The following is a 26665-nucleotide window of genomic DNA, read 5'->3' on the forward strand; positions in this document are numbered from 1 at the left end:
ACGCTAATCAAACAGTTTTTAGGCCTTATTCATGAAAGCTCATGAAATAACAACAACATACGAAAAGCCACAAGCCATGATTAAATAAACAAAATCATACAGATGTATGCATAATAAATGCCTGTAAATGTAATAATTCACAACACCTATTTTCCTGACATAAAAAGAAACAAATCCACTCACTGATGTCATGCATTGAACTACTTTTCTACCTAGTTTATCAAATCAATTTGTTATTCATCTTATGTACATGTTAAGCAAGGATGCTGTGGATTCAACATTTTTCCGACACTTTTGGAGCGTATTAATCAAAACCTTCTGACTCTTGCATGCGGATGAATTAAACATTATGCACAATTAGGATTTGGGTTTGAATTAACATGGAGGATAGGGAGTAAAAGGGATCTAAAGACAATATGGTGACATTAAAGGGTATTTTGTGATTTCTAGGATCAGCTTTTAGGGGATGGTTCAAAAGATATCCACAAAAAAAGTTATAATATTGGTTGTCAACAGACAGAAAAGACAATGTGTTTGCCAATGTACTGAATCTGCAAGAAAGATGATGCATACAAACATCATACAGTCCTACACTGGGTTTCAGAGAAGAATAGCAGTCCCTTGCTCAGATTGATGCGAGCGCCCTGTTAATGAGTTCGCTTCAAGGGCACCGATCTGCGCCGATCGCACATCAAGGGCACCGATCTGCACCGATCAACCAACAATTTGACTCACAATCGGCCAATCAGATTATTGGTCTGTTGCCATGATTGTCAGATGATTGATTCGGCCAATCAGAAACACACTTCCGTGTTTTTGCTCTGCACGCTCTCGAAATGTAAACAAGTGCCGTTCTTCTCTGACAAAAACTGTAGGTTTCTGATGGTATAAAAATCTCAACTTTTTTAGGAGTAAGTGGGGGGATGAGGCTGTGGATCATGAAGCCTTTCAATTTGACATTGACACTTGTGCTTGCATTTAAAGGTGGGACCCAATTGACAGCCTCATCTCCCCTCTCCACTTTAACTCATCAACATTTTTGGCATCAGGAGAAGATCATATGTTTCTCATAACCCCAGTTAAAGTTTAGGCCTAATCAGTCTGACTTAAGGGGACTCGATCTTTTGTGCATAATTATAGAGGGCCAGGGGATTCACTCTATCATTAAAAAAATTATTTGAAGAAGTTAAAGAGCCCTAAGAATAAAAAAACTGTAGTGTAATTCACGCCAGACACAATTTCTTTATATGACAAAAATTAATTTTGTAATCAATCAAAAACAAACGTTTTATATCAATTTTAAATTTAGCCTGAATCGGTAAATATGGTACTCTCTCGCCCTTTTTTAGGTCAAGGCTGTTTTTACCATTATGCAGCAAACCATTGTTGAAGCTATTTCACATACATGTACAAAACATTCTAGAGAAAGAATGAGGCCATATACTGTTTAAATATCTTTTGTTGATTTCGAATGATAATGTCATGAAGTCGTAAATTTTAAGGTCACATTCCTAAAACCAAAACAAAACCTTGCGACGCAGATATTTCCCGACTTACGCAATTTCATCATCACATCAGTATCTTTATTATTTGTTGAAACCTTTTCCAAACGTTTGTGCTCTTTATGCATAAAACGGCTAATCTATCTTTACAAATCGCGTTTTTTTAGTAAACAAAAGGCTAAAGATGGCATTATGAGATTTATCATTTATCATTACACTCCTCCACTCAACTGCCACCGTGGACGAGCGGTAAAGCGCTAGACGCGTAATCAAAGGAAGATCCGAATCGCTGGTTCGAATCCCAACGAAGCCTGTGGAAACTTTTTTTTTCTTCAAAATTCATGATCGCATTCCGAAATGAGTCACTTGTCGGTAAATCATGTATCGTATCCTTAAGTTAATTATACTGGCCGAATCGATTCAGGGGGCATGTGGCCATATGATGCTTTGCGACTGCACATGAATAAGAACAGATGGACAAAAAATCAGGATATAAAAATATGTTAACACAGAGGTATATCGCTCATTCTACAAAATCGGGTGCCAACAATCCACTGTAAAAATTGAATAAATAAAAGTTGTTCAAAAAGACCTGCTTTTTGTGTTTTTTAAGAGTAAATGTATCACTACCTTCAGACGTAAAAGATTGCCAACACCACTTGCATATTTTTCTTTCAAGAAGTCATGATGTTTTGTAACACTAAAACTCAATGTAATGTGAGCTACGTTACCGGCTCCAAAATGGGCTGGTTTTACTTAATCCAATGTCATAAAAAGCAAACAAAAGATCACTTGGGTGAAATGTAAAACCGATTTCACCATTTCATAGAAGTTTTAAAGATGCGTAGATGAGTGCGTAACGTAGCTCACAGTAACGTAGTTCACGGGTTTTTAATGTTTTTGATGTGATTTGTGAACGTTAGAACGTTATGTCGTTTAATTCTAATATAAATGGAGTTCGATCACTGGTACCTACCGTATTTCGTCGAATAAACGCCCCCGGGGGCGTTACATTTTCCCAAGGGGGGGCGTTTATTAGAGGTCATTTTTAGCACGAAAATTCCGTTAAAATCATTAGGTAAGCTTAAAAGTCACGCTAAAATGACGAACTATGACCTTTTGACACTGACTTTTGGTTCACTTCCGGTTCGGATGCAGATTTTCGCCATTTATTGCTGCTATCATGACCATGTGAGCAACTTGGTAAGCTTACTACACAAGATAGCATGGAAATATCGGAATTTTTGAAACATCTTGGTTGAAAAAAAGTGGTGGGGGGGCGTTTATTTGAGGGGGGGGGCGACTATTCGATTTAAATACGGTATCTCATATTATTAGGAAGTACATGTTATACAAGTGCATACTATGGAATCCTGGTAACGTAGCTCACCAGTCTTAACATGGTCGGTCAAAATTTCAAGTTTACAACATTTTTATGCCAAAAATGCTACAGCATCACAATTTTTACTGTGATTTTTAAACACCTATGAGTGTTTCCTTTCAAAAACCGCAAACTAACATTGATACCTCTGTTTTACTTCTTTCCAATAACGTGTGTTATAAAGGGGTAACGTAGCTCACAGCGTTTTGGTGGAAAGTGCAATTTATTTTAGAATTACACAAAGATGTTTTAATCACTAAAAAATAATGTTGATAAACAATATGATGGTGCGTTATCTAATTAAAAAAGAACAAAAAAAGGAAAGGAAACACATTTATTCACAGAAAATATTAAGGGTCAGATTTGACACTTGAGCATTGGCAACGCATTTTTAGCGATTTTTGAGCCTTTGCAAGGGTTAATCAGGCTGAAGAAAGCAATTAAAGTATGGAAAACTATATATGTCCGTGTATATCTCGTTGAGTTCTACCAGAAAAACAACATATTTGATGCCCTAAATGCTCGACAAAGTTTTTGTGGACCAAAGAATGGGAAAAAGGCTATTGGCACCCGATTTTGTAGAATGAGCGCTATGCCGGAAACCCCAGGGTATAAAAATAAGTATAAATTCAGCTTTGGTTATTAGATATTAGTGAGTAGAAATTTCCATCAAGATTATCATAAAAATAGCTGAAAAGGTATTTTAAGATTATAATGGTAGATTTGATTGAAAAGCGAATTGATTCGGAAATGAGGTTTTCTTATCATCTCTGTCTCTCTTCATAATGATCAATTTATTGAGTTAGAGTCACACAGTAGCTGTGGCCAGCAAGTTATAAAAAAATGACTGCTAGGCCACTGTACTTCCAGATGCCAGTACCCCCCCCCTTCGCAGGCAGAAACTGTCCCAATTGTCTTTCACTTATATTATAGTCTGTCTCATATCGTCATTATTGAATATTTACTGGCTTGACGTAAACTTGACTGGCGCAGGGCCAACGGGCGCAGAGTTGGAGAGTCCAATATAATCAACACTAGTACTTGGACTGTGTTGAATAGGCTCACTTTTTCCTCCCAAATTTTGTTTTCAACAATTTTTTGACCAAAACTCATTTTTGACTAAAACTCATACCAAAAGTCACATTTTGGCCCAAAAACGCATTTTGGACCAAAAATCACATTTTGGACCAAAAATCACATTTTTGATGACAAATCTCATTTTTGATCAACAATCTCATTTTTGATCAAAAGTCACATTTTTGACCATAAAACAAATCACTCGACTCCGTCTCGTCTGATATTTTAAAACTCATTCCTCGACCAATAAATTTGTGTATTGGGTTCAAACCATCCAATTTTATATCAAAATTTGGAATCGGATTGCTTTGGTATAATAGGCCTCAATGTAAGATACAATGCACACAATGATCAAATTGGATGATTTATTACTTATCAAGTGGATTTCATTTTAGGTTACATGTATAATCAGGTTGGCTGTGTAATTCATAAATCGTTGTATCATTATTATGCCCCTTGCTTTAATATGGTCCTTCTTGCTTTAACCTGTAAGAAAATTTGGGATTCCAATTCTGTTGTCATCCATCAGCTTGTGGGTTTGCATTAGTAGGAATTTGCAGGCATTTATTCTACTTTGTAAACAAACATCTATATCAAAACTCAAGTGTTTACTGTAATAATGGCCTACTGTGGTAAACACAGCCAGACAAAGTAAACATTTGATGATTTCTGAAAGTGAATACAGAATAGCGATAGCGCTGAAAGCAAACACCCAAATTCATAAGTCAATGTTATCGCTGTGCAAAAGCTATTGATTGAAGCAAAAAGTTTCAATTCTAAATTTTTGAGGCAATAGTTAATAGATTTGGTGATACATTGTATAAATGGTAATACTCTTGGGTCTGTATGCACAAAACAAGTCGGATCTGTGGAGGTTAGACTTAGGCGCCTACTTCCTAGCAAAGTCTCCTTTAATACTCCTAGCAAAGTCTAACAGTTAAACTGCAAAGTCTCCTTTAATACTCCTAGCAAAGTCTAACAGTTAAACTGTAGCTATAATATTAAAAGCTACATGTAACGTTAGGTAAAACGTTATATCTGTTCTAACTATGGAGGTTAGACATAGGGAGGGATCCGTACTCATTTTCTTTTCCGCCTTTAATACTTCCAGCAAAGTCTAACAGTTAAACTGTAGCTATCTAATATTAAGCTACATGTATTTGTTAGGTCTAATGTTAGATCTGTTCTAACAATGGAGGTTATACATAGGGAGGGTCATCCTTGTACTCTTTTTCTTTTCCGTCTTTAATACTTCCAGCAAAGTCTAACAGTTAAACTGTAGCTATCTAATATTGCGCTACATGTATTTGTTAGGTCTAACATTAGATATGTTCTAATTATGGAGGTTAGATGTTTTGAGGCATCCTTGTACTCTTTTTTCTTTTCCTCCTTTAATACTCCTAGCAAAGTCTAAACTGTAGCTATATCTTATATTGTAGCATGTATTTGCCCTTAAAGGAGGATTTCGTGATCCTAGCATCCTCTTTTTACTACATTTTTCAGTAGATATCCAATAAAAAAGCTTATTTCCAAAATTTCAGTTGATTCCGATTTTATGCTTATGCAGTTATGCATGATTATGTGTATTACACTGCTCCATAGACAATGTGTTGTAATTTCGCGTTCTGGTGCACCAGAACGAAATTCAAATTTGGCGATATTTTTGCTAAACTAATTAATCTGCAAGAAATATTTGGTACATAAACATTATTTAGCCAGAGGTATCCAGTGGTGTAAAAATCTCAACTTTTTTGGGAAAAGTGGGGGGATGAGGCTGTGGATCACGAAATGCCCCTTTAATAGGATGTACATGTATAATAATATAAAATTAAAGGTATGTAAATGGGACTTATCTCCTTAGTTATAGACCAGGTCTTAAGTTTACCAGGTCTAACTTGTTCTGTGTATCCGGAACTTAAGATTTGGCAATCTATAGTGTAAATCTGGTGCTAGTACTTAATGTTAGATTCCTGATACCCACTGTTGAATAATTATCCCATTTTCAAACATGCATAAAACAAAAAAAACACCATTTGTAGTCTACTTCATTAAAGCCCTGTAATTTACAAGCCATGCTTCAAGTTGGCTAGTTTACTTCCTGTTGTCGTCATTGATTTATAGGTTTGTATGGAAACTTTATTGAATTAGTGATTTACCTTCACATCGTCGATTGGGATACACGAATTGTATAAATGTGTCTCATTTCCTACAATATTGTGAATAGTTCAATGCATTTAGACTTTGAAGCAAGTGGATGATGAGCCAAAACAAATTAAAATCAAATGTAATTGAATCTGTAGCTAATTGTGTTCAACAGAAAGAGTTTGCCAATAATTACTATTAGTCCAATAACAATAATGGTGATGAGTAATGCAATATTTTAAGTATAAATGTAATGAATGCCAAAGCAAAAAGTGCTAAGCAAACTTTAAGGGGATGTTTTGATTGAAACATGCTTTTAAGCCATTCCAATTTGGGTTTTTTTACTCAAGATAAAAGGTAAATGGAGCGAGCCTGTATTTACTAGCCCATATATGTCTTTCAAAAGCAATTGGGTCAGACTCCTCATTGAAATGTTGCTGCGGGTCAGCGAGGGTTCGCTACACCTTCTTTTGTTAATTTCCGGGCATTGGATTAATACAGTACCCATTTATACAGCTGGGTGGGGAGAGGCAATAGGGATAAGAACCTTGCATAAGTGCACAACATGTTGATGCCACAGGGATTTGAACCCAGAACTTTGAGCTACCTCACAAATAATTATGAGTCAGTCTTGGACTGCTGAGCCATCGTGCTCCCTTATTTGATACTAAAAGTATGCAAGGTATTTCATCATAAAATCATTGAAAGGACAACTTGATCATTGAAATCTTGGCCAACACTATGTGGCGAGAAGGTAAGTGCTCTCTTTTATAGTCTTGGCATTATTTGAAAATAGTATCAACTGATGATCCCTCAAACTGGAGAATGGTAAGGTAATAGAGGATAATCATGACAATCGATGTTATAATCTGGTAAGTCTTAATATGCAGTCAAGTTAGCTCAATCCCCAGGTCTTAACCCGGGAATTATGGACACTTTTGAGCCTCATAACTGCTCAATTGTCCTATGGACGCAATAAGTAGACCAAACACAACTATTGCCGGAGCTGGATCTTTACCATCCGAATCTTTTATTTCCTTTCATTTACACAGTTGATCAAGTGTCAACTGTGTTCTTCATACTTAATTTAATATCACATATCACCTCAGACAGCTATATCATCTGAGAGTATACACAGTTGACAGGAAATCAACTGTCTATATTATCTTCATACTTTTAATATCACTTCAGACAGCTATATCATCTGATATTTTAAAAGATATAAATTCAAATTCATTAGCGCCTCAGACAGCTATATCATCTGGCTTATTCTTTAAAAGCAATATATATCAATCATTGAAATCATATATGTATCAGACAGCAATATCATCTGATACCCTTTTACGCAATCAGACAGCTATATCATCTGATATTTTAAATAGATATAAATTCAAATTCATTAGCGCCTCAGACAGCTATATCATCTGGCTTATTCTTTAAAAGCAATATATATCAATCATTGAAATCATATATGTATCAGACAGCAATATCATCTGATACCCTTTTTACGCATAATCAGACAGCTATATCATCTGATGCCATTTACGGTCCTGAAGTGAGACGACCCACTTCAAATCCCAAACAGCATATTTGGCTTGGACCTAATCATTACTCATTTTCGAATTAGGACAACCCTATTCAATTTCCAAACAGCCTAATTTGGAATTGACATTAAATATTAAGTATGTGAAAACATTCCCAATGACTTGCTCAAATGCAGCAATGTATCTCCATTTTGATTCATATATTGGACAAAATGGTAAAAAGCAAAAGAAACAATGCCATTTAATATCATATTTTTATAAAGGGAGTGGTGGGTGGGTTTTAAAATTCTCCTGACCTCTTCGGATGGTATCAAAACAGCTTATGACTTTTCCCGGCATAATTTCTGAGAAAACAGCCACGCCCCCAGAACCGCTGCCTATGATTGGCTACTGGCACGCCGACTCGACACAGGGCATGGATGCACAACAGGTGTCGGCCTGATGTCACACCATGCATGGCTCTACCTTTTATTGATCTACAGGACAATGAAACCCTTTTCAACAAAACCCAGGGTTTATTACGCTAATGACAATTTTGGTTTTGATTGAAGTTTGCTCAATCAAAACCCGATTGTCCTATGGACGCAATAAGTAGACCAAACACAACTATTGCCGGAGCTGGATCTTTACCATCCGAATCTTTTATTTCCTTTCATTTACACAGTTGATCAAGTGTCAACTGTGTTCTTCATACTTAATTTAATATCACATATCACCTCAGACAGCTATATCATCTGAGAGTATACACAGTTGACAGGAAATCAACTGTCTATATTATCTTCATACTTTTAATATCACTTCAGACAGCTATATCATCTGATATTTTAAAAGATATAAATTCAAATTCATTAGCGCCTCAGACAGCTATATCATCTGGCTTATTCTTTAAAAAGCAATATATATCAATCATTGAAATCATATATGTATCAGACAGCAATATCATCTGATACCCTTTTTACTCAATCAGACAGCTATATCATCTGATATTTTAAATAGATATAAATTCAAATTCATTAGCGCCTCAGACAGCTATATCATCTGGCTTATTCTTTAAAAGCAATATATATCAATCATTGAAATCATATATGTATCAGACAGCAATATCATCTGATACCCTTTTTACATAATCAGACAGCTATATCATCTGATGCCATTTACGGTCCTGAAGTGAGACGACCCACTTCAAATCCCAAACAGCATATTTGGCTTGGACCTAATCATTACTCATTTCGAATTAGGACAACCCTATTCAATTTCCAAACAGCCTAATTTGGAATTGACATTAAATATTAAGTATGTGAAAACATTCCCAATGACTTGCTCAAATGCAGCAATGTATCTCCATTTTGATTCATATATTGGACAAAATGGTAAAAAGCAAAAGAAACAATGCCCACCAAGGACCTACTCTAGGGACTTGCCTAACTCCACTTCCGTAAAGAGGAAGGCCCACATCCACAGTTTATCATTACTGCAAAGACATAGGGTGTACAAGGCTACTGAATTTTGAAGCATTTGAAGCATTGAGAACAGTTGTATGGTGCTCCCTTGAATTTACTAACAACAATACCGGATAGCTGAAAATTGAAAAGTAAAAAACCTGGACAAAAAACTCGGTGAGAAAAAACAGGAAAACCTTCCAACGGCAGCGTGTATCTGTTCTAGTTACTAAGAGCATCCCTACCAGGAACATGCCATGAAATGCACTGATCAGTTAAAATTTGGGATTTATAGTGCAGTGCCAACCCACAGACCTCTGCACATTTTACATAATTTTGAAAATGCATTATCCCAGCTTCTATATTAACCAATCATAACTGAAGGGCTGAATGATCTGAACTTACAGTTCTGTCCGCTTTGTGGGCATATTTATGGCCCTAGTAAATCTAACAATATGAAGTATTTTGTTAAATGGCACTCCACTTTGCTGTCCATACAGCAATTTTTGACATGTATTTTGCACCCTGGACATGTTGAGCCTTTATTACATATATAAACCATTTTTCACATTTGTGTTTATTATAACATGTAGATTAGGCTAGTAATTAGCAAATTTCCAATTCAATAAGACATTAACATAGATATGTTACCTGTATAATTTTGCCTTTTTAAATCGGCAATGTAAGCAGATAACGTTTTACTCCAATGTTTGCAATTTTTATTCATCTGGACCGTTTACATGATTACCATCTTCGTTATTAAGGTGGTGCAGTAGTACTCAATTTTGGCCCTTAAATCATTTCATGCATTTCTGCTATCAATATATAATTATTCACTGTTCAATCACTGTGTTCCTTATAATTGCCACCTATGACTGAGTTCTAGGTGTTGATTATAAACGTACCAATGCATCAATGCACATTGATGCTTTTTGAAGTATGGCGACTTCTCAAGAGCCCGCTCAAGAGTGATATCCTCTACATGTATACTGCAATAAGTTTTATTTCGGTTATTGCTTTACTGTTTGATAAATTGTCAAATACCAATTTCGCTTAATATCGTTATAACGATTGTATCTTTTTATTTTTCTATCCAATCGCTTTAGGTCGCCTACCATGTATAATATCCATTGTTTGTAACATCACTTTACCTCAGTACTGTAACAATTCATGTGTTTTTCTTCTCGGATCTTACATAGTCTTGGCCATTATTGTCAGTCATTCTCGTCATACGCTTGTAATTCGCTGTCGAGAGCGTGTTAGTAACCATTGTTGTAACTTGAGTTCATACGCCTGTTTCAATTTTTAGATATGCCATATAAGCTTAGTGTTGTGCTAATTTCGATCAATGGTTCGTAACAAAGATACTGATACTTCCAACTTATCATAGCCATGAGTTGAATCAGATACTAGGTGTCGAGTCTGATAGCTTCTGATAACAAAATGTTCAATGTATCACCTTCCCCTGCATTCTTATATACAGTCTTTCAGTTTCGTAGCCACTATTAATTCCAAGTTTCCGGGACATGCCAAGCCTCCATTTCTAATCACCAGCATTAAGATATCCATATTCTGAAATAAATTAGAAAAAACAAAGACAGAAAGGGAACCAACTCGCCATACATGCACATGTAAACATTATATGTATATGTACATTGTATTATTGATTGGTGATTTAGCAAAATGAAATATGAATGACATGAATGAATGAATGAATGAATGAATGAATATGAATGAAAACAAAGTTATTTTATTCCTATTAGGAAACATGTAGGAGCTCCTGCTGTTACTAAAAAGTATTATTATTAAAAGGAGAAAAGTGTTTTGTCACTGCTGTCTTTTCCCAACCCATTACTTAATTCTCATTGCATGCATTTTTCCTTCCATTTTTGCTTACTTGTTTGATTGCTTCATTACTTCCTGCTTCCAATTAAACTTGCAACCTAAATTTACCTTTTGAATTGTTAACTTGCGATATACCCCAATCTCATGAGTTCCCAAAGTTTCTTAATTTGCCATCCCAATGATCACAATTGACCTTCATTATTGCACCCTTTCACCACCTTTTATGGCCTCCAACCCTTTTTTTGACATTCATTGATATTATATAAATACTTATTTGATCATCAGGTGACTCCCCCCATCTAGCCTTGCAATAGTCATAGAATTTGTTAGCTATCTTATAGGTTCACATTACCCTTGAACACAAGAAACTGCATATTTCATAAAATGTCATTTAACTTTAGCTATATATTTGCCATTCGATGTCCTTTGATGACCTATATTTTTATTTTTTATTTTTTATTATTATTATTATTATTTTTAATTTTATTTAACCTCAAGATTTTTGCAATTCCATTGATCTTGCCTTATATATTTTGACCCGCAAGAAATTGTGCCTCTCCATTGTGTTCTATGTTACCATATTTCATGAAAATCCTTCACCTGACCATTTTTTTTTTTTTTTTTTTTTTTTTTTTTTTTTTTTTTTTTTTTTTTTTTTTTTTTTTTATTTATTTTTTTTTTTTTTTTCCCCTATTTTTCATTTCATTTATTTATTATTATTATTATTTATTTCGTTCTTACCTTTATTTTGCCCCCCTTTTCTGAATTCTAACACCCATTCCCTATTTCCGGACCTATTTTCCCCATTTATTAATTTACATTCTTGTGCTTTTTTTTTTTCTTTATTAAACCAACATCTTATTTGATTTCAGCATGACCTTGAACTGAGATGACCAACAAAAAATTGCATCTGTCAATAATTTGTGTTCCATTTCCTGACCTCACTCTCGATCAGGCGGGATTTTGCTTAAATGTATTGCAATCCTATTCACCGCGTTTCCTGAAAAACCCACGATCTATATTCATGTATTTATTTTTAATGACCTTGAACAGCCATCAGACCAAGGTATTCAATACTACGTCACACCCAATTATGTAAGCCCCGCCTCACTGAGCAACTAGGGTCACCCCCATGTTGGAGGACAAACTGCTTGCATGAACTCGATCTAGCTGTGTTTTTAATGCAATGTCTAAAGTATTGTGTTGTGATGATAATTTAACTCGCCGAAATTCGTGAAATTTTCAATCAGTTTTTCTTATTTGTTAGAAAAACCATGTATCAATTATAACAAGTAACGAAAAACCCACTACGGATGAAATAACAATTTTGATTTACAATTTGGGAATGAACGTACGGAAATCTAGAAACGCAACCCGAAGTTTTGTGACAACAACAAACTCAGATCCCAGCTGGTCGTCAAAATTTACATCAATATTTTGCTCATTATTTTCGCCCAAATTGGTGAATTATGTAACTACTATAGCTCGATAGTCAAATTTATTGATCAAATTTTATTACGGTACATTAAACCTAAACAACCTCAATTATAATTGTGTCAAAGATTCTATGCCTATTTCATTCATAAAAAGAGCGATCACATGATCTCAACCTGGATTTCAGTAAATTGATTCACTGGATTTAATAAACAATTATTCGCGCATGCTAAATATGAAGTCAGTTTTCACCCGGGCTTTTGATTAATGTATACAGACCCATTTAACAGCTTAGATTAATTATATCAACACATCAAATTCCCATCAAATTACCGCATCTAATTCATAATCATGTCTACTATAATTTTCTCACCCTTGTTTTCCAAGTATCGCCATGTCCAATCTCGCGCCTGAATACAAGATGGCGCCTTTTCTTCTCACTTCTCCGCTGACGATATGCTAAATCCACGATGATAAATACTAGATTGTCAACTTGTTAAAACCCGAAGTCACGGCACTGTTTAGTCAACCACCATGAATAAATGTCGATTTTACAACATCACTTTTTACGTCCATAGCGAATGTGAAGAATATTGATTTTTCGTACATCTTTCACGACCAATTGTACACGATGGATACCGTCGGAAGTTCAAGTTCTATTTCGGTTCGCAATATTTTACGGTTTATATCCTTCTTAATTTTGCGACATTAATACACGATATCCCAATCATTATTTCCAGTTTCTGTCTCCAAAACACTTGGTGACGTGCCGTAGGCTTCCTTCAAAGTTAAGTTTATCTCATTTTTAAAATTCTCCTGACCTCTTCGGATGGTATCAAAACAGCTTATGACTTTTCCCTGCAATAATTTCTGAGAAAACAGCCACGCCCCCAGAACCGCTGCCTATGATTGGCTACTGGCACGCGACTTCGACACAGGGCATGGATGCACAACAGGTGTCGGCCTGATGTCACAACATGCATGGCTCTACCTTTTATTGATCTACAGGACAATGAAACCCTTTTCAACAAAACCCAGGGTTTATTACGCCAATGACAATTTTGGTTTTGATTGAAGTTTGCTCAATCAAACCCGATTGTTGATCTAGAGTATATAAAAGTGATTTACAGAGTTGCCACTTTTCAAGAAATTTCCTGATTTCAGGAAATTTTAAAGAAAATGTACAAATTTCAGGCAATTTTATTTTCGCTCTACCCTTCCTGTTTAAAAGGATAGGTAAATGTGCATGTTCAGGATTTTTCCATGTTTTTCAAGAAATTTTGACAACACCAAGTGGCATGTCTGATATTTAAAATTCTGTGGCTTTGCATTTACATGTACGAGCGTGTGCTGGGCCTGGAGTAATGTAATATACATGTATTAAAGCATCCAGAGTTATGGGGGGAAAGAAGGAGCTATATATATTGTAGCTTTAAATTCTTCTGGACAAAGAGTATACTGCTGCTGGTCACAATTTATCTGTGTGAAACACAATGAGTTGACTGTGGATGTGGAAGGTTGTGTTTTGTCTTGTTTTTTTATCAGGGGAGGGAAGGGGTGACTAACGTTAGCAATCTATAGCTCCAGATTCCTAATTATTACTTAAGGGTATATGACCAGAGCAACCACAGCAGGTTGCAAATTACATCTACACTATTTTTCATCTTGCATGTGAGGCACTTCAAACGTGTGCATATGTACGCGTTTTCAGCAAACCCTCATGCTTTAAAGTTGCACCCAATGATATGTGCTCTGACATCGCCAGGTTACTCCTTCATGTAATTATACATGAAATTAGGGTTAGGAATAGGGTTAGTTTAGGGTTAGGATTAGGGTTAGGGTTAGGATTAGCTTACACGAAATAATTACATGAAGGATCGACCCTTCGCCAAGGTAAAAAAAATAGTATAGGGGAAAAGCTTTAATTCACCTTTAGTCAACAGAAGCAAAATATAAAATTGTGATAGATTTAAAAATATTATATGACCTTTTTAAAAGTTCAATTTCTTCCAAATCTTGGTTTAAAATTGTATAGAATTACATTTGCACATATTAATGTCGAGGGTTGAGAGCCAGAGCCTTAACTTGCAATTAGTTTTCATTGTGAGTTACGGCTTTCTGGTTCTCAGCCCTCGATGTAATACCTCACAGCTTATAAGCCTCATAAAATCCCATGATATGTACAAACATAATGTAAATCTATTTCCCTTTTATCTTCCTTTACTTTCTCCAGGAGCGGTCGGTTTGCTTGCGAGCCTCACGGGGGACTTACCAGTCTTACGGAGCCACCAACAGGACCTGGATTTGGTGTGCGGGATGATCTATAGCCCTGTTGTATCAATTCATAATGTATTATAATAATATCTAGATCTTATACCTGTACAAACAAACCCCGGAATATTGTGGATTACACGTAAATATCATTTGCAGTTTTCCGTCGGCATGAACTGTGTTTATAGTTGAAGTGATGATGTATTGGGCTATTCCAGTTGAAATCCATACACCCACTGTAGAAGACATGATCTTAATCCGCTACACAGGGAGTGTGAATTTCAAATGGAGTGATCCATTCAGGTAACCCCATTTGAAATCCATACTCCCTGTTTGGAAGATTAAGGTCATGTCTTCCATAGGGGGTGTATGGATTTCATTTGGAATAGCCGATCAGTAGTGTGGGCGTTACTTCCCACTCATAACATGTGATTCCAATTCCTGTCTCATATGATGACATTTATTAGATGTTGGACTATTTTGAGACATCATCATAGTATTTCTTTACTCCAGGCTTAAAACAAGATTCACTTTGAGTAACCATATTGATGATGTACATAAATCAAACTGTTTAACAGAAACTTAAATTCTCATGGAAATTGAAGGTAAAACCTGTAAAGATGCTCTTGGGCAAGGCACTTTACCTTACTTGCCTCTCTCTACCCAAGGGTAAAATGGGGAGCTGTTATGAATGTTGTCCATTGAGCGCCACCCAAACGGTATGAGCATGCCTTGGGCCTTGTATGGCAGCTGATTATTATTCTAACGACAGCGGAATAAATGTAAAGTGCTTTGGTACATGTGAACATGTGAAAGGCGCTGTATTAATACCAACATTTAACATTTAAAGACTCATATAATTTTGTCTTGAAGGTGAGACACTCCATTTGAGGACTTGTAACAGGCTACAGGCTATTCTAGAAATTATTTGCTTTGTCTAAAGAGGACAGATTAGGTACATTTTAAGGATGTGAACTTGTAAAACCAGAAATGTTTTGAAAAAATTTTGGAATTCCCAATGGTGTAAAAAATAGGGATTGCCAGGTTACAAACTCATTTCCACTTGAGAAATCCCAGCTAATCAAAGAAGGCAACCAATATTTTAATTTATTATTCTATTTGGGACATCCCGCACCACAGAGAGGACAATGCTAGGAATGTAGATCTTTTTCGGCAAGGGATTACCAATAATTTCTGGAATCCTATAGCCCATTATACCTGCCATAAGTGATATAAACTTATGATTGAGACATGGTCAGGGGGCCGCTCAGTGGATGCAGATGCAAACCTGAGAGTCTGGTTTTGGTAGCCATTGTAACATTTGTCGGATCACAGGCCATCACAGAGGCATGGGTGTGCGCTGTTTAACTTATCGTTAATGCCATCAAAAGTAAAAGTCATACAGAGAGGAAGAAGCCACTATTTTACACCACACAACATGAAGTGACTGTTCCATCTGTAGTGCAGATCCTGGATAAACAATGCAGTATGTTCACTTGCAGCCATAGATGTTTTGTGGTTCAGAATGTGGATGGATTTAATTTTGATAATTGTGTCACATTTATTTGCAAGTGAGTAAATCAAGCTACCAAATTGCAGCCAATAAGCTGACCAGCAGGGCTCCAAATTGGCACTTGCTTATTGGAAATGAAAGTTTGAAACCTATAAAAATAAGTTAACATAGTTGTAACGTTGCAGACCCGTTAGAGAAGTTGTTGCATGGCTGTAACTTCATCTGCCCCTGTAAGCTTGAACTTTTTTGTCCTTGAAATATCAAAATTTGGTGGTCATGCCCTTTCACTGAAATGTAAAATGCTACAGTGGATCAGTTACGAGCCACAGCAACTGATTAAATCTGGGACAACAGTAAAGATGATGAAAAAAATTCAGGTTTGACCGATGCTGATTTAAGTTTGGTTCGTCATTAGCAGGCATGAAAATTTTCAGCGTTTTAGCTGATTTCAGCATTTTTAGTTATTGTTTTCAGTGTTTCAGTCTATTTCTGAATTACAGAAAGTGGTAAAAAACATGGTTTTCAGTGAGTTTTTTTTTCAAGACCAGTTTTCAGGCCTGCATTAGAACCAATGTTTCGCCTGTAGTAATAATGAAAGGATAAAACATCTTTGTTTGTTCTGTTAACATTTGACAGTTTTATCTAATAAAGATTTGTTCATTGATGACTCAAACTATTTTAATTGACTTTTAGTCATACATGTCTTTTCTTTGTTTCTGTATGTGACATTTTTTAGTTCATTCAGGGTAGTGGGTTTCACCAATGAAGATGAGAAGAATGAACTATTCCATTTGAAAACCATACAACCACTATGGAAGATTTGACCCTAATCTTCCACACAGGGAGTGTAAATTTCTAATTGGGTTATATTACCTGAATGGATGACTCCATTTGCACTCCCTGGGTGTATGTAGTTCAACTGGAATAGCCAAAATACATTCCAGAAAGAAGGCAGTAACCTTAAATCTTGAAGACCATAATAGAGGCCGTCAGCGTGACGTCATATGCCGCCATCTTGTGGGTACACGCTGTGATGGTTGTTCGCTCTCCATGCGTGAACAGCAAAATCACCGCGTTGATGCGCGATAACAGCTGCGTGGCAAGCTGCGCCCTGCGCGTAGTGTCCGACGCATGAACACACAGATCATTTGCACCCACAAGATGGCGAAAGGCTGACTGCCTCTATATGCCTGTTCAAGTCCGAGTATTCAACTATATTTACATTTACTCTGTTATCGGCTATATTCTGTATACCTTCCTCAAGTCAGTAATTTTGATATTGTTTTATATTGTATCTCTAAATGTAATGGTGTGAAATATATAAAAGTGCACATTTTCAGAAAGGAAATGATACAAGGAATCCAACAAGCATAACAGATTCCTGCAAAAATTAAAAGTTTTTGAGAAAAAAATTTGATTTTACTCTACTGACTCAAGGAAGATACGGACCATACATGTGATCTGTGGTTATGATCACAGATTGAGCACTCATATAAAAAAAAAAAACTGCCAAGCGCTTTGAGACATAGCATTATTTTTTGTGCATTTCGGACGAATATGAACTATGGTACGCCACATTGAATAAGTTTGTTAGGAATTGTTTTTGGGTATGGGTTAGAATTAGAATAACTTAGAACCTTTTTTTTTGTCCTGTATACAGCACCCTAAGCAATGTTTAAGGTCTATAAATAACCTTGAAAAGTTCTATAAAGAACCTTAAAGATTTAAATAGGCCTATGAACTTTCGAATTCATTTATTCAGTGACTCCATGAAGTTAAGAAAAGTGAAAAGGAGTGTTAACACTTTTTCGTTCTACAGAGAACCATTTTCTCAGCTAAAGAACTTTTTTGGTTCTACCAAAAACCTCATTAGTTATCCAATGCCTAGGGTACTGTATACCGGATACAATTTTTTTTGTAAGTTGCACTTTTTTCTGAGAGGGTATAGCGAACCTTACTTTTCGACTTAGCGATCATTCGACATACCAGGCTGTGTTTTAACCGATCTTGTTTCCTATCAATAACAGGAATAGCTATAGGCAGGGCTGATATGAGAAGAAAATTTGTTGCCGCAATTTGTCTGCAATGGCGTTATGTCGATGGAAAAATGTCTTATCCATTATTGTAAGATTTTTCCTCAAGCTAGGGAAATGTTGACTTAAATGTATCTATGACTTGAAGTTTTGCAGGTATCAAAGAGGTTGAATGTTAAATAAGGGGCTTCTGGCAGGAGAGGGTGGTCCAAATGAAAAACGAATGTTCTGATCTTGCTGAAATAATTTCGTTAATTATAATGTTAAAACGTTTAAAAAACCTAATTATGTTGATTTTTACGGTGGTACTACACCCCCTGATAAATTTTGTGATTAATTGTGCATTTTTCTCCAAAAATAACTACACACTGTAATAAAACTTATGTAAATTATTTATAGGAGCAAGGAATTCAATAATTTCACTGAAATTTCAGTGATTCAAGGTTAATCACTGAAATTCTAGTGTAGTAACTGAATTCCTTGCCCCTATAATATACATAACTTAACTTTCGTTACCAGTGTGTTATTATTTTTTGAGACAAATGCAAAAATAGTCGCAAATTTATCAAGGGGTACCACCTTAAACATGGTGGTTTTAACTGCAGAACAATATGTTATTCCATAGGCGACATTTGCCATAGACACTTCAAACTGTGAAACTTTTTCTGAATTTTTATACACGATTGCCCATCCTTGCAAGGATATCAAGTTCACACCCCAAATAGGAATCTGATTTTGATCCACCCCAAGAGCTATTTTATCAGACAAAGCAAATACTTTTAAGAGGGACACGGCAAAAGGTAAAAATCTGCCGTGTACTATATTACAACTGCTGTTACGTCATTTAATAGTTAGAGGCAATGGTAGTTTCTGTTTGTAGTTTATTTTGTACATTTTATAACCCACCCTATATATAATAATATATAAACCAAGATTCATAGCATAAAGGGACCGTTCAATATTATACCGGATGGTGAAAATGGGAGAAACGAAAAAAAAATCAAACAATTTTGCGTCCCCTCACCTCCAGTCCCGTCCCCTCCTCCCCTCCCGTCCCGTCCCCTCCCCCCTAGCGTCCGTTCATAATTTTCTAGATCCACTGTTGTTCCCGATTTCTCCCCTCAAGGCCCACAAAAATAGTCAGAATCCCTAAAATCTCCCATTATCCCCTGGCATAAATATTGATCGGTTTCCAAAACAATTGTTCACATTATAACATGATTAAAATTACTCTCTATATCATCATATGATTGAAATAGAAAACAAGGCTCTTAAAGCCATCAGTCTTGATACAAGAAATTATAAAATAAGGCCAAAGAAAAAAAATTGTTTGCTTGCTCTCAAATGAATTTTAAAAATTGGATCGGTCGGTCAGGATTTTTTTTTAATTACTAGCAAACTCTACTGTTTGTATTAAATTAAGGCTCAAAATATCAGGCATGAGAATTTTCCTTTTTTTTAAAAGGAATTCCCTTTTTTCTTCCCGAAATTTTCTCTTTTTTATAACTGTGTGCCCCTTTTTTGTGCATTTTGCCAGTTTTTTTGCGCTTGTTCCTTTTTTTTTTCATTCAAATGTATTCTCATGCCAGAAAAATGTAAAATCAGACCATTTTGGTGTCAAAATGAATCAACTAACATTACAAAACAACTAAAATGTTGAACACAAGCTCTAAAATACATTTTTTTAACATCTTCAGAATGCAAAAATTTGAAAAGAAAAACCAAACCTTTTTCAGGAATTTCCAAAAATAGGGTCGGTATTCTTTTGTACAGTAAATAAAAAAAACAACTTTTTTCAACTCAGTTGAGGACAAGTAAACATCTTCTTTTTTTTGGCCTAATGAGCCACCAATCTTGATGAAAGATATTATTGTGATGTATTATCTATGTACATCCCCCCTCCGTCTAAACCACCTCTTCACTAATAACATCCATGACGACAGTAAGTCTTTTCATTTCTTCTCTTCGTCCAGCAATGGTACGGCCTGCTTTCGTTTTCCTGAAATGTGTGTAATGAGCGGCAAGTTCTTTGGCGTTCGTTGGTGCTGGCTTTGCTCTTATGTACCTTCGTTTAATGTCCTTGATGACATCACTCTGTTCTTTCTCCACAATATCCAGCGCATCCGTGATGGTGTCATATTGCATCAAAAGTCTGGAGGATTCTTGCAGATGCAAGGAGGTTGAAATATCCAAAGGCAGCGTCAAGTCTTCAATGTATTCTGCTCTGGTACCGTACATAGTGGGTACGCTAAGCGGATTTAAATTGATCTTCTCCCACCTTCTTAGCACATTATCCGTCTTGCTGATGGTGATTTTACTGAATGAGATGATAGTCTGAAGATTGGTGAGGATTTGTGTTCTTGGTATGCGGTTTACCACATCGAAGATGTCATCTTTATCGTCTGAGTCTTCAAAAAGCTTTACTTCCATAGGTCGCTTAACTTCAGGGTCATACCAAATGGACGAAGGTTTTGGGTCTTCGTCGTCCTCTGCATCGAATGGAAGAGGAACGGGAACTGGGGTGTCAGTTAGGCAACGTGCGAGATTCCGTCCATCTTCAGGGCTTTCAACAGCATCAAATCGATCAGGGGTGCTGTTTTCTTCTTCTTCTATGGAGAAGACGATGTTATCCTGGTCTTTGAAGGCGTCATCGTCTGCCTCATTCTCTCGTTCATTACGGAGATCATTGTTACCCGCATCACCTCTGCTTCTCACTATCTTCATTGTAGCATCCGATTCATCGGTACAAGATGGAATCGAGTTGAAGGGCTGGTGATCGATACTTAAATCTGGAGTTTGATCCACACCTTGTGAGCATAAGCCACGATTGTCATTGGCTGTACCTTCTGTAGTATCTCTGTTAACGTTGACAGGAGTATGGCTGTTATCGCTTTCGCAATCCAGATCCTGATCACCAACGATGTCCTCGCCTGAATCTACCGGTGAAACTTCTACTCGTGTCCCGTCATCCCAGAATGTAACATGCGACTTATGCAATGATCGTGTCTCACCAACGTGGGTGAGAACTGGGTGTGTCTTTGCTGATTCACCCTGAGAAATAACATAAGAGAAATAACATGTTTAATATTCTTTTTCAAATGATTTGGTGTTTGCTACATTGGCGGCGCCAGGATTTTGTCGGGGGGTGAATTCAGGGGAGGGCAAAATCAACAAATTTTGCGCAAAATTGCTGCAAAAAGTGAAATTGTTCGTGATTTTGGTTTTTACTGGGGGCAACACAACAGGGGGGGTCAAGAGTTCTGACTGAGGGCATTTGCCCCCCCCCCGGCCACTGGTTTGTAATAATAATGTGTTCGGTTTCTTAGTGTCTTTTTACCCTTTCATGCCTTTGCAATTAAAAGAACGCTTTCTAGACGCCAAAACATAGACTCACTTTAAACAAAACACATACCTCTTGCGCCTGTTCACTTGGGTTTATAGTTGGTCTTTTCTTGAAGCAATCAGCCACCTTGCGCCTCAGATAAGCCACAATTCTATGAAGGCGACTTGGTCTTTTATTATCCCACGCAATTGGGATACGCTTGCCTTTAAAATTCTGTAATAAACAAGCAATAAACCGGAGATTTGTTGTTTTATATCAAAGTTTGGTTTTATTCAACTCCTATGCTTTAAAAAAACGCTTATACTGATCCGAACTAGGAATAAATCCACTTAGGCCTACAATAAAAACAATGCAAAAGGTGAGGCATCATACTAGAACATACAAATATTCAACAGTGGCGGCACCAAGAATGTTGTTTCGGCGGGGGGGGGCAAAGTGAATTTCAGGGGGTAAAGTTGGCCAATTTTGCGCAAAATTGCCGCAAAAAGTGGAAATTTACGTAAGGGTTTTGCCTCAAAAGTGGGGTGGGGGCAAACTGGGGGGCAAAAAATATTGAGAGGATGTCTCCGTAGCGCCGCCACTGACATTCAAACATAACAAGCGCTGGTTTGTAATGTTTTAATATTCCATTGCAGCACACGAGATCAAATTAATTATGCTGAACCATAATTAAAACTTTAGGTCCGTATGCACAAAAGAGTTAGACCTGGTCTAAAGTTAGACCTGGTTTAAATGGAATTTAGTTCCATCAGGAATGATCCTTTACTCTTATTTCCTTTCAAGTGTAGCTAGCAAATTTTAAAGATTTAAATGCCAAGTTCAGAAATAATTCAAAAAAACTTAAGAAATGTAAAGGAAAGTGTCCTTTCTCCTGGTACTAAATTCCACTTAGACCAGGTCTAACTTTAGACCCGGTCTAACTCTTTTGTGCATACGGACCATAATGTCCCCGTGTTAGATTTATGAAGTGACGAATCTCGATGACCTATTTTCACATTGGTTTTCCCAAATATTTCACTTAAGCATTCATTACATTCATTCAATTTTGATGACTGGTGATGGCAGCATGTTTTTGTTTAGGGGGGGGGGGGGTACAAAGCATGTAACTTTTTACTTCATCCTGAGATGATACATGTAGGCCTACGGGAAAGTTTAGCTTTATCCTTCATCAGATGCTTCACTTACCTCATAAACTAAAGGTGTCCCAGCTTCAGATTTCTTGAGACAGTTGAGGGGACAAACTCCGTATGAGTTCTCCTCACACCAGTCTGCATGCCCAACTTTGCATGAGCCATTCAGCACCTTATGAAATGCAATACACATAAAAAATTAATTGGGGTTTGTTCACGTACCGTATAATTTTTGCGATCAGAATTCTCGCGGTCTTGGCATAATTATGTACAACTTAAGGGACGTATCATACTTTGTCAATTTTTTAGCCGAGTTTTAAAAATGGTCTGGCCGCCCTGATATAGGTGATGCTTACCTCAACTTTGGTGTGAGAGACACGACGCCTCGAGAGACATCTCGTGACAAAGCTACTGCAACGACCACTCTGTGATTGAAAAAAAAACAAGCAAAATGTAAGGAAAAACATTTAATCATCACCATCGTCATTATCATAATCATCATCATCATCATCATCATCATCATCATCATCATCATCATCATCATCATCATCATCATCATCATCATTATCATCATCATCATTATCATCAACCATGTATTAGAAGCTTCCAATTCATTTTTTGCTGAAAACGTCCCTGATTCAGCCCCATGACCATTATGTAAAAGTTTGGGTGCAGCCCGTCACTCAGAAGACCCGGTAGTCAGAAGTCTGATGAGTAACGGGTCTTCTGAGTGACGGTTGCCCCCCCCCCCATATGATCACCATCCAAGATACGAGGATACAAAATAGGGAAGAGAGTGGAGTGAAGGCGAAAGAGAAGGGAAACTGGATAAAAGATGATCCTTAAGGGGGTACTACACCCCTGTGGTAAATTTGTGATTATTTTTGCATTTTTCTCAAAAAATAATAACACACTGGTAACAAAAGTTATGTATATTATTGGGGCAAGGAATCCAATTAATACACTGAAATTTCAGTGACTCAAGACAAGGGTTCAGTATATATGATCGGAAATGAGGTACATCCTAGCGGTACCTTATTTCTTATCATAAATAACGAAACGCTTGTCTTGAGTCACTGAAATTCCAGTGTAGTAATTGCATTCCTTGCCCCTATAATATACATAACTTTTGTTACCACTGTGTTATTAGTTTTTGAGAAAAATGCAAAAATAGACACAAATTTATCGATGGGTGTAGTACCCCTTAAGAACTGTGACTAAAATAGTTAAATAAGTATTATAGTAGGCCTACTTACCTTCGATGAATCCATCATGAAATATACAATACAATAATTTCTCTAAGACGGTTAGAAATCACTTAATTCTGCGTGAAATACCGCTGAAAATTATGAACGCAAAGCTATCTATCTTCACAACATCTACAACCTACTTCGCGCAATGTTTGTGTTTGTTGCCATGAGTTTTATATGCGCGTATTGGCACGGGTAACCAAAGCGTTATCGCAAGGGACGACGCGTATTGTTACACGCATTTGACGTATCAACAGCGCGCTGTCAAAGCAGTCTCTCCATTAACATTTTTTACAGATTTTTCGGGGGCAACCGTCACTTAAAAGACCTGTTACTCTGAAGGCCCACTATTCAGAAAACCCGTCACCTAAAAGGTCCGCTATTCAGAATACTGAATAGCTGGCTTGATTTCTTTTAAAACGACCCGCTAACCAGAAATCCCGCTAATCAGAAAACTCGTTAATCAGAAGGCCCGCTACTCAGAAAATATTTTTGAGTAGCGGGCCTTCTGATTAACGGGCCCTTCAGACAACCCGCCACTAGGTTAGGACCAGGGTTAGGGTTTGGGCTATGCATGGGCTAGGATTAGGGCTAGGGTTAGTGCTAGGGTTAGGGTTAGAACTATATATGGTTAGGGCTAACTCAGTTCTTTCAAATGATTAAAACAGCCCACTAGTCAGAATTCTGAATAGTGGGCATTCTGAGTAGCGGGTCTTCTGGGTAACGGATACAGCCCGCTAGCCAGAAAACCCGCTAGTCTGAGTAGCGGGACCTTTACATAAAAAACAACAAAAAGCCCACTATTCAGAAAGTCCGTTATTTAGAAGGCCCGTTAATCAGAAAATTCTGACTAGCGGGCCCTCTGAATAATGGGTTTTCTGAATAGCGGGTCTTCTGATGAGCGGGTCTTCTGAGTGACGGGCTGCACCCGATTTTCAAGTGAATAATTATATTCTTGAGATTTAGAGTACTTTTGGGTGCGGAAAAATAATTCAATTTAACGCAATCTTTCAAAGCTGTAACAGTTGGTGAGACATGTCGAAAATATTATTATAGTGCACAACTCTGATTCCAGTCCACCAAATTATAAGACTACTCATTTTGGGTGGATCAGTATTCCCATGATTCCAATGTCACTGTGATTGCACAACACTTCGATTCGACAATTTATTGGGACATCTCTTTCAAACTCTTCTCTAGTTCTCCGCTCTTCTCTTTCCAAAATTTAGTAATGTAATTCTAGTTATTCATATTAATCACAAGCAGGCTTGCTCTATCTGCTCATGTTCCGAACACACCCGATTTATCTTGGCAATCAAATTAATCAAGTTAAATTTTACATGAAAGAAAAAATTCTGAGAAAACACTAAGTCTTTCAGGTCACATTGTCACAATGGTAGTTTGACTCCCTGTCGTTGAATCATTCAGCGAAGTAACCTGCGTCATTCTTTTATCTTCATTCGAATCCTGCCGAGACTCGAACCCACGATCTCATGTTAAAAGCCGATCGTATTATAATATAGGCGAACAGTGAGTGGTAGGCCTACAAAGGTAAATTAGCATAGTTATACTCTACTTACCTTAGATGAGTCCATAATGCTATTCAATTTCTGAAAAATATCTTCGAAAATAGTTTATTTCTTGGAAATACTACAGCTTCTTCGCAACGCAACCAATCTCTACAACTTCATCAACACAACTAAAGCCCAGGTCACGCAATGTTTGTCACTGTTGCTTAGCTTCAATCAATAGTGAGCGCGGGATGCGCGATTTGACAATGCATATACGCATGGCGCGTGGCGCTATTGTGACGCATTATCATACATCGTGGATATTATCATAGACATATCACTTGTTTGTCTGGGGATATTATCATCGGTGGCTATGATAAAATCATTGATTTTTCATTGTTTTTCAGTGTTATGTGCTTGGAAATTCGAAATCTCTTATCACTGCACTTCATCATGTTCATGACTGGCATGAAGTTGACCAGGGCTTTTGATAAGATCCCCATGGTCCGCTACTAAAACTCCATTCTATTGGTCTCAGCGGTCCGTTCATCAGCTGATTTTTTTTTGGCAGCATTTCTTCTGAACGGAATGTCGCAGAGGGATGAAATCTGTGCTAGAAATTGTCTCTAGTTTACCTTAAAAAGTAAAAGTTTGACAACTTTATGACGTTCATATAAGAGGCTTTCAAGATGTGTTACCATGTAGGCCTATGCGCTTCTGTACAACAAAAAAACCCATCGAATATCGGTGGGATTTTCAATAAATCATTTCAAATAACTTTTGTAATTAATATTAGCAATTTTTATTTTTTTATTTATCCAAATATACAAGACTCTGACGTTAAAAAAAAGTGTCAAGAATCAATTTCGTGAGTGTTTTTGCTATAGATTTATACCGAATCAGAATAACGTATAAAATTTGTATTTTTGCTTAAACTTCCAAAGTCAGTAGAACTAGGCCTAGTTTTGAAGACGGATTGAAAGAAGAGGGGGGGGGGGGTACTTTGACTTAATTATGTGTATAGGCCTATATTTAAGATATTCAAAGCATGAATACACACATTTTATACTTTTATACCTTTAAGCTAAAAAATTACATTTTAGGGAGTATCTATTTCCTTAAAACATGAATTCAGTTTTCTTTGTTTTTATTCGATTTTATGGTCAATGGAAAAGTCCGCATGTTGATGAACACGTTGAAATTCGGGTCTTTTGGTGATTCCGAGCTGATGTTTAGATCATCATTTCTTC

The 26665-nt window shown here is 36.7% G+C and overlaps 2 protein-coding genes across 2 annotated transcripts in view; one reads left to right on the forward strand and one right to left on the reverse strand.

Moving 5' to 3' along the window:
* LOC140135851 (NADH dehydrogenase [ubiquinone] flavoprotein 2, mitochondrial-like) overlaps positions 1 to 16830 on the forward strand; it is a 70661-nt gene extending 53831 nt beyond the window's left edge. The window contains exon 7 of the mRNA XM_072157490.1: positions 14598 to 16830. Within this exon, the coding sequence (XP_072013591.1) occupies positions 14598 to 14691 (94 nt within the window). The 3' untranslated portion in view covers positions 14692 to 16830. The remainder of the gene's footprint in view (positions 1 to 14597) is intronic.
* A 3256-nt stretch (positions 16831 to 20086) lies between these two features.
* Positions 20087 to 23925, reverse strand: LOC140172555 (uncharacterized). Its single transcript, XM_072195699.1, has 5 exons — positions 23911 to 23925; positions 23011 to 23079; positions 22710 to 22826; positions 21594 to 21737; positions 20087 to 21232 (listed from the first exon to the last, which is right to left on the reverse strand). Exons 1-5 carry the CDS (start codon positions 23923 to 23925, stop codon positions 20087 to 20089), a joined length of 1491 nt encoding a protein of 496 aa, XP_072051800.1.
* Between the last annotated feature and the right edge of the window lie 2740 nt (positions 23926 to 26665).

Source organism: Amphiura filiformis, chromosome 16, assembly GCF_039555335.1.
Source record: "Amphiura filiformis chromosome 16, Afil_fr2py, whole genome shotgun sequence".
In the NCBI taxonomy this organism is placed as follows: Eukaryota; Metazoa; Echinodermata; class Ophiuroidea; order Amphilepidida; family Amphiuridae; genus Amphiura; species Amphiura filiformis.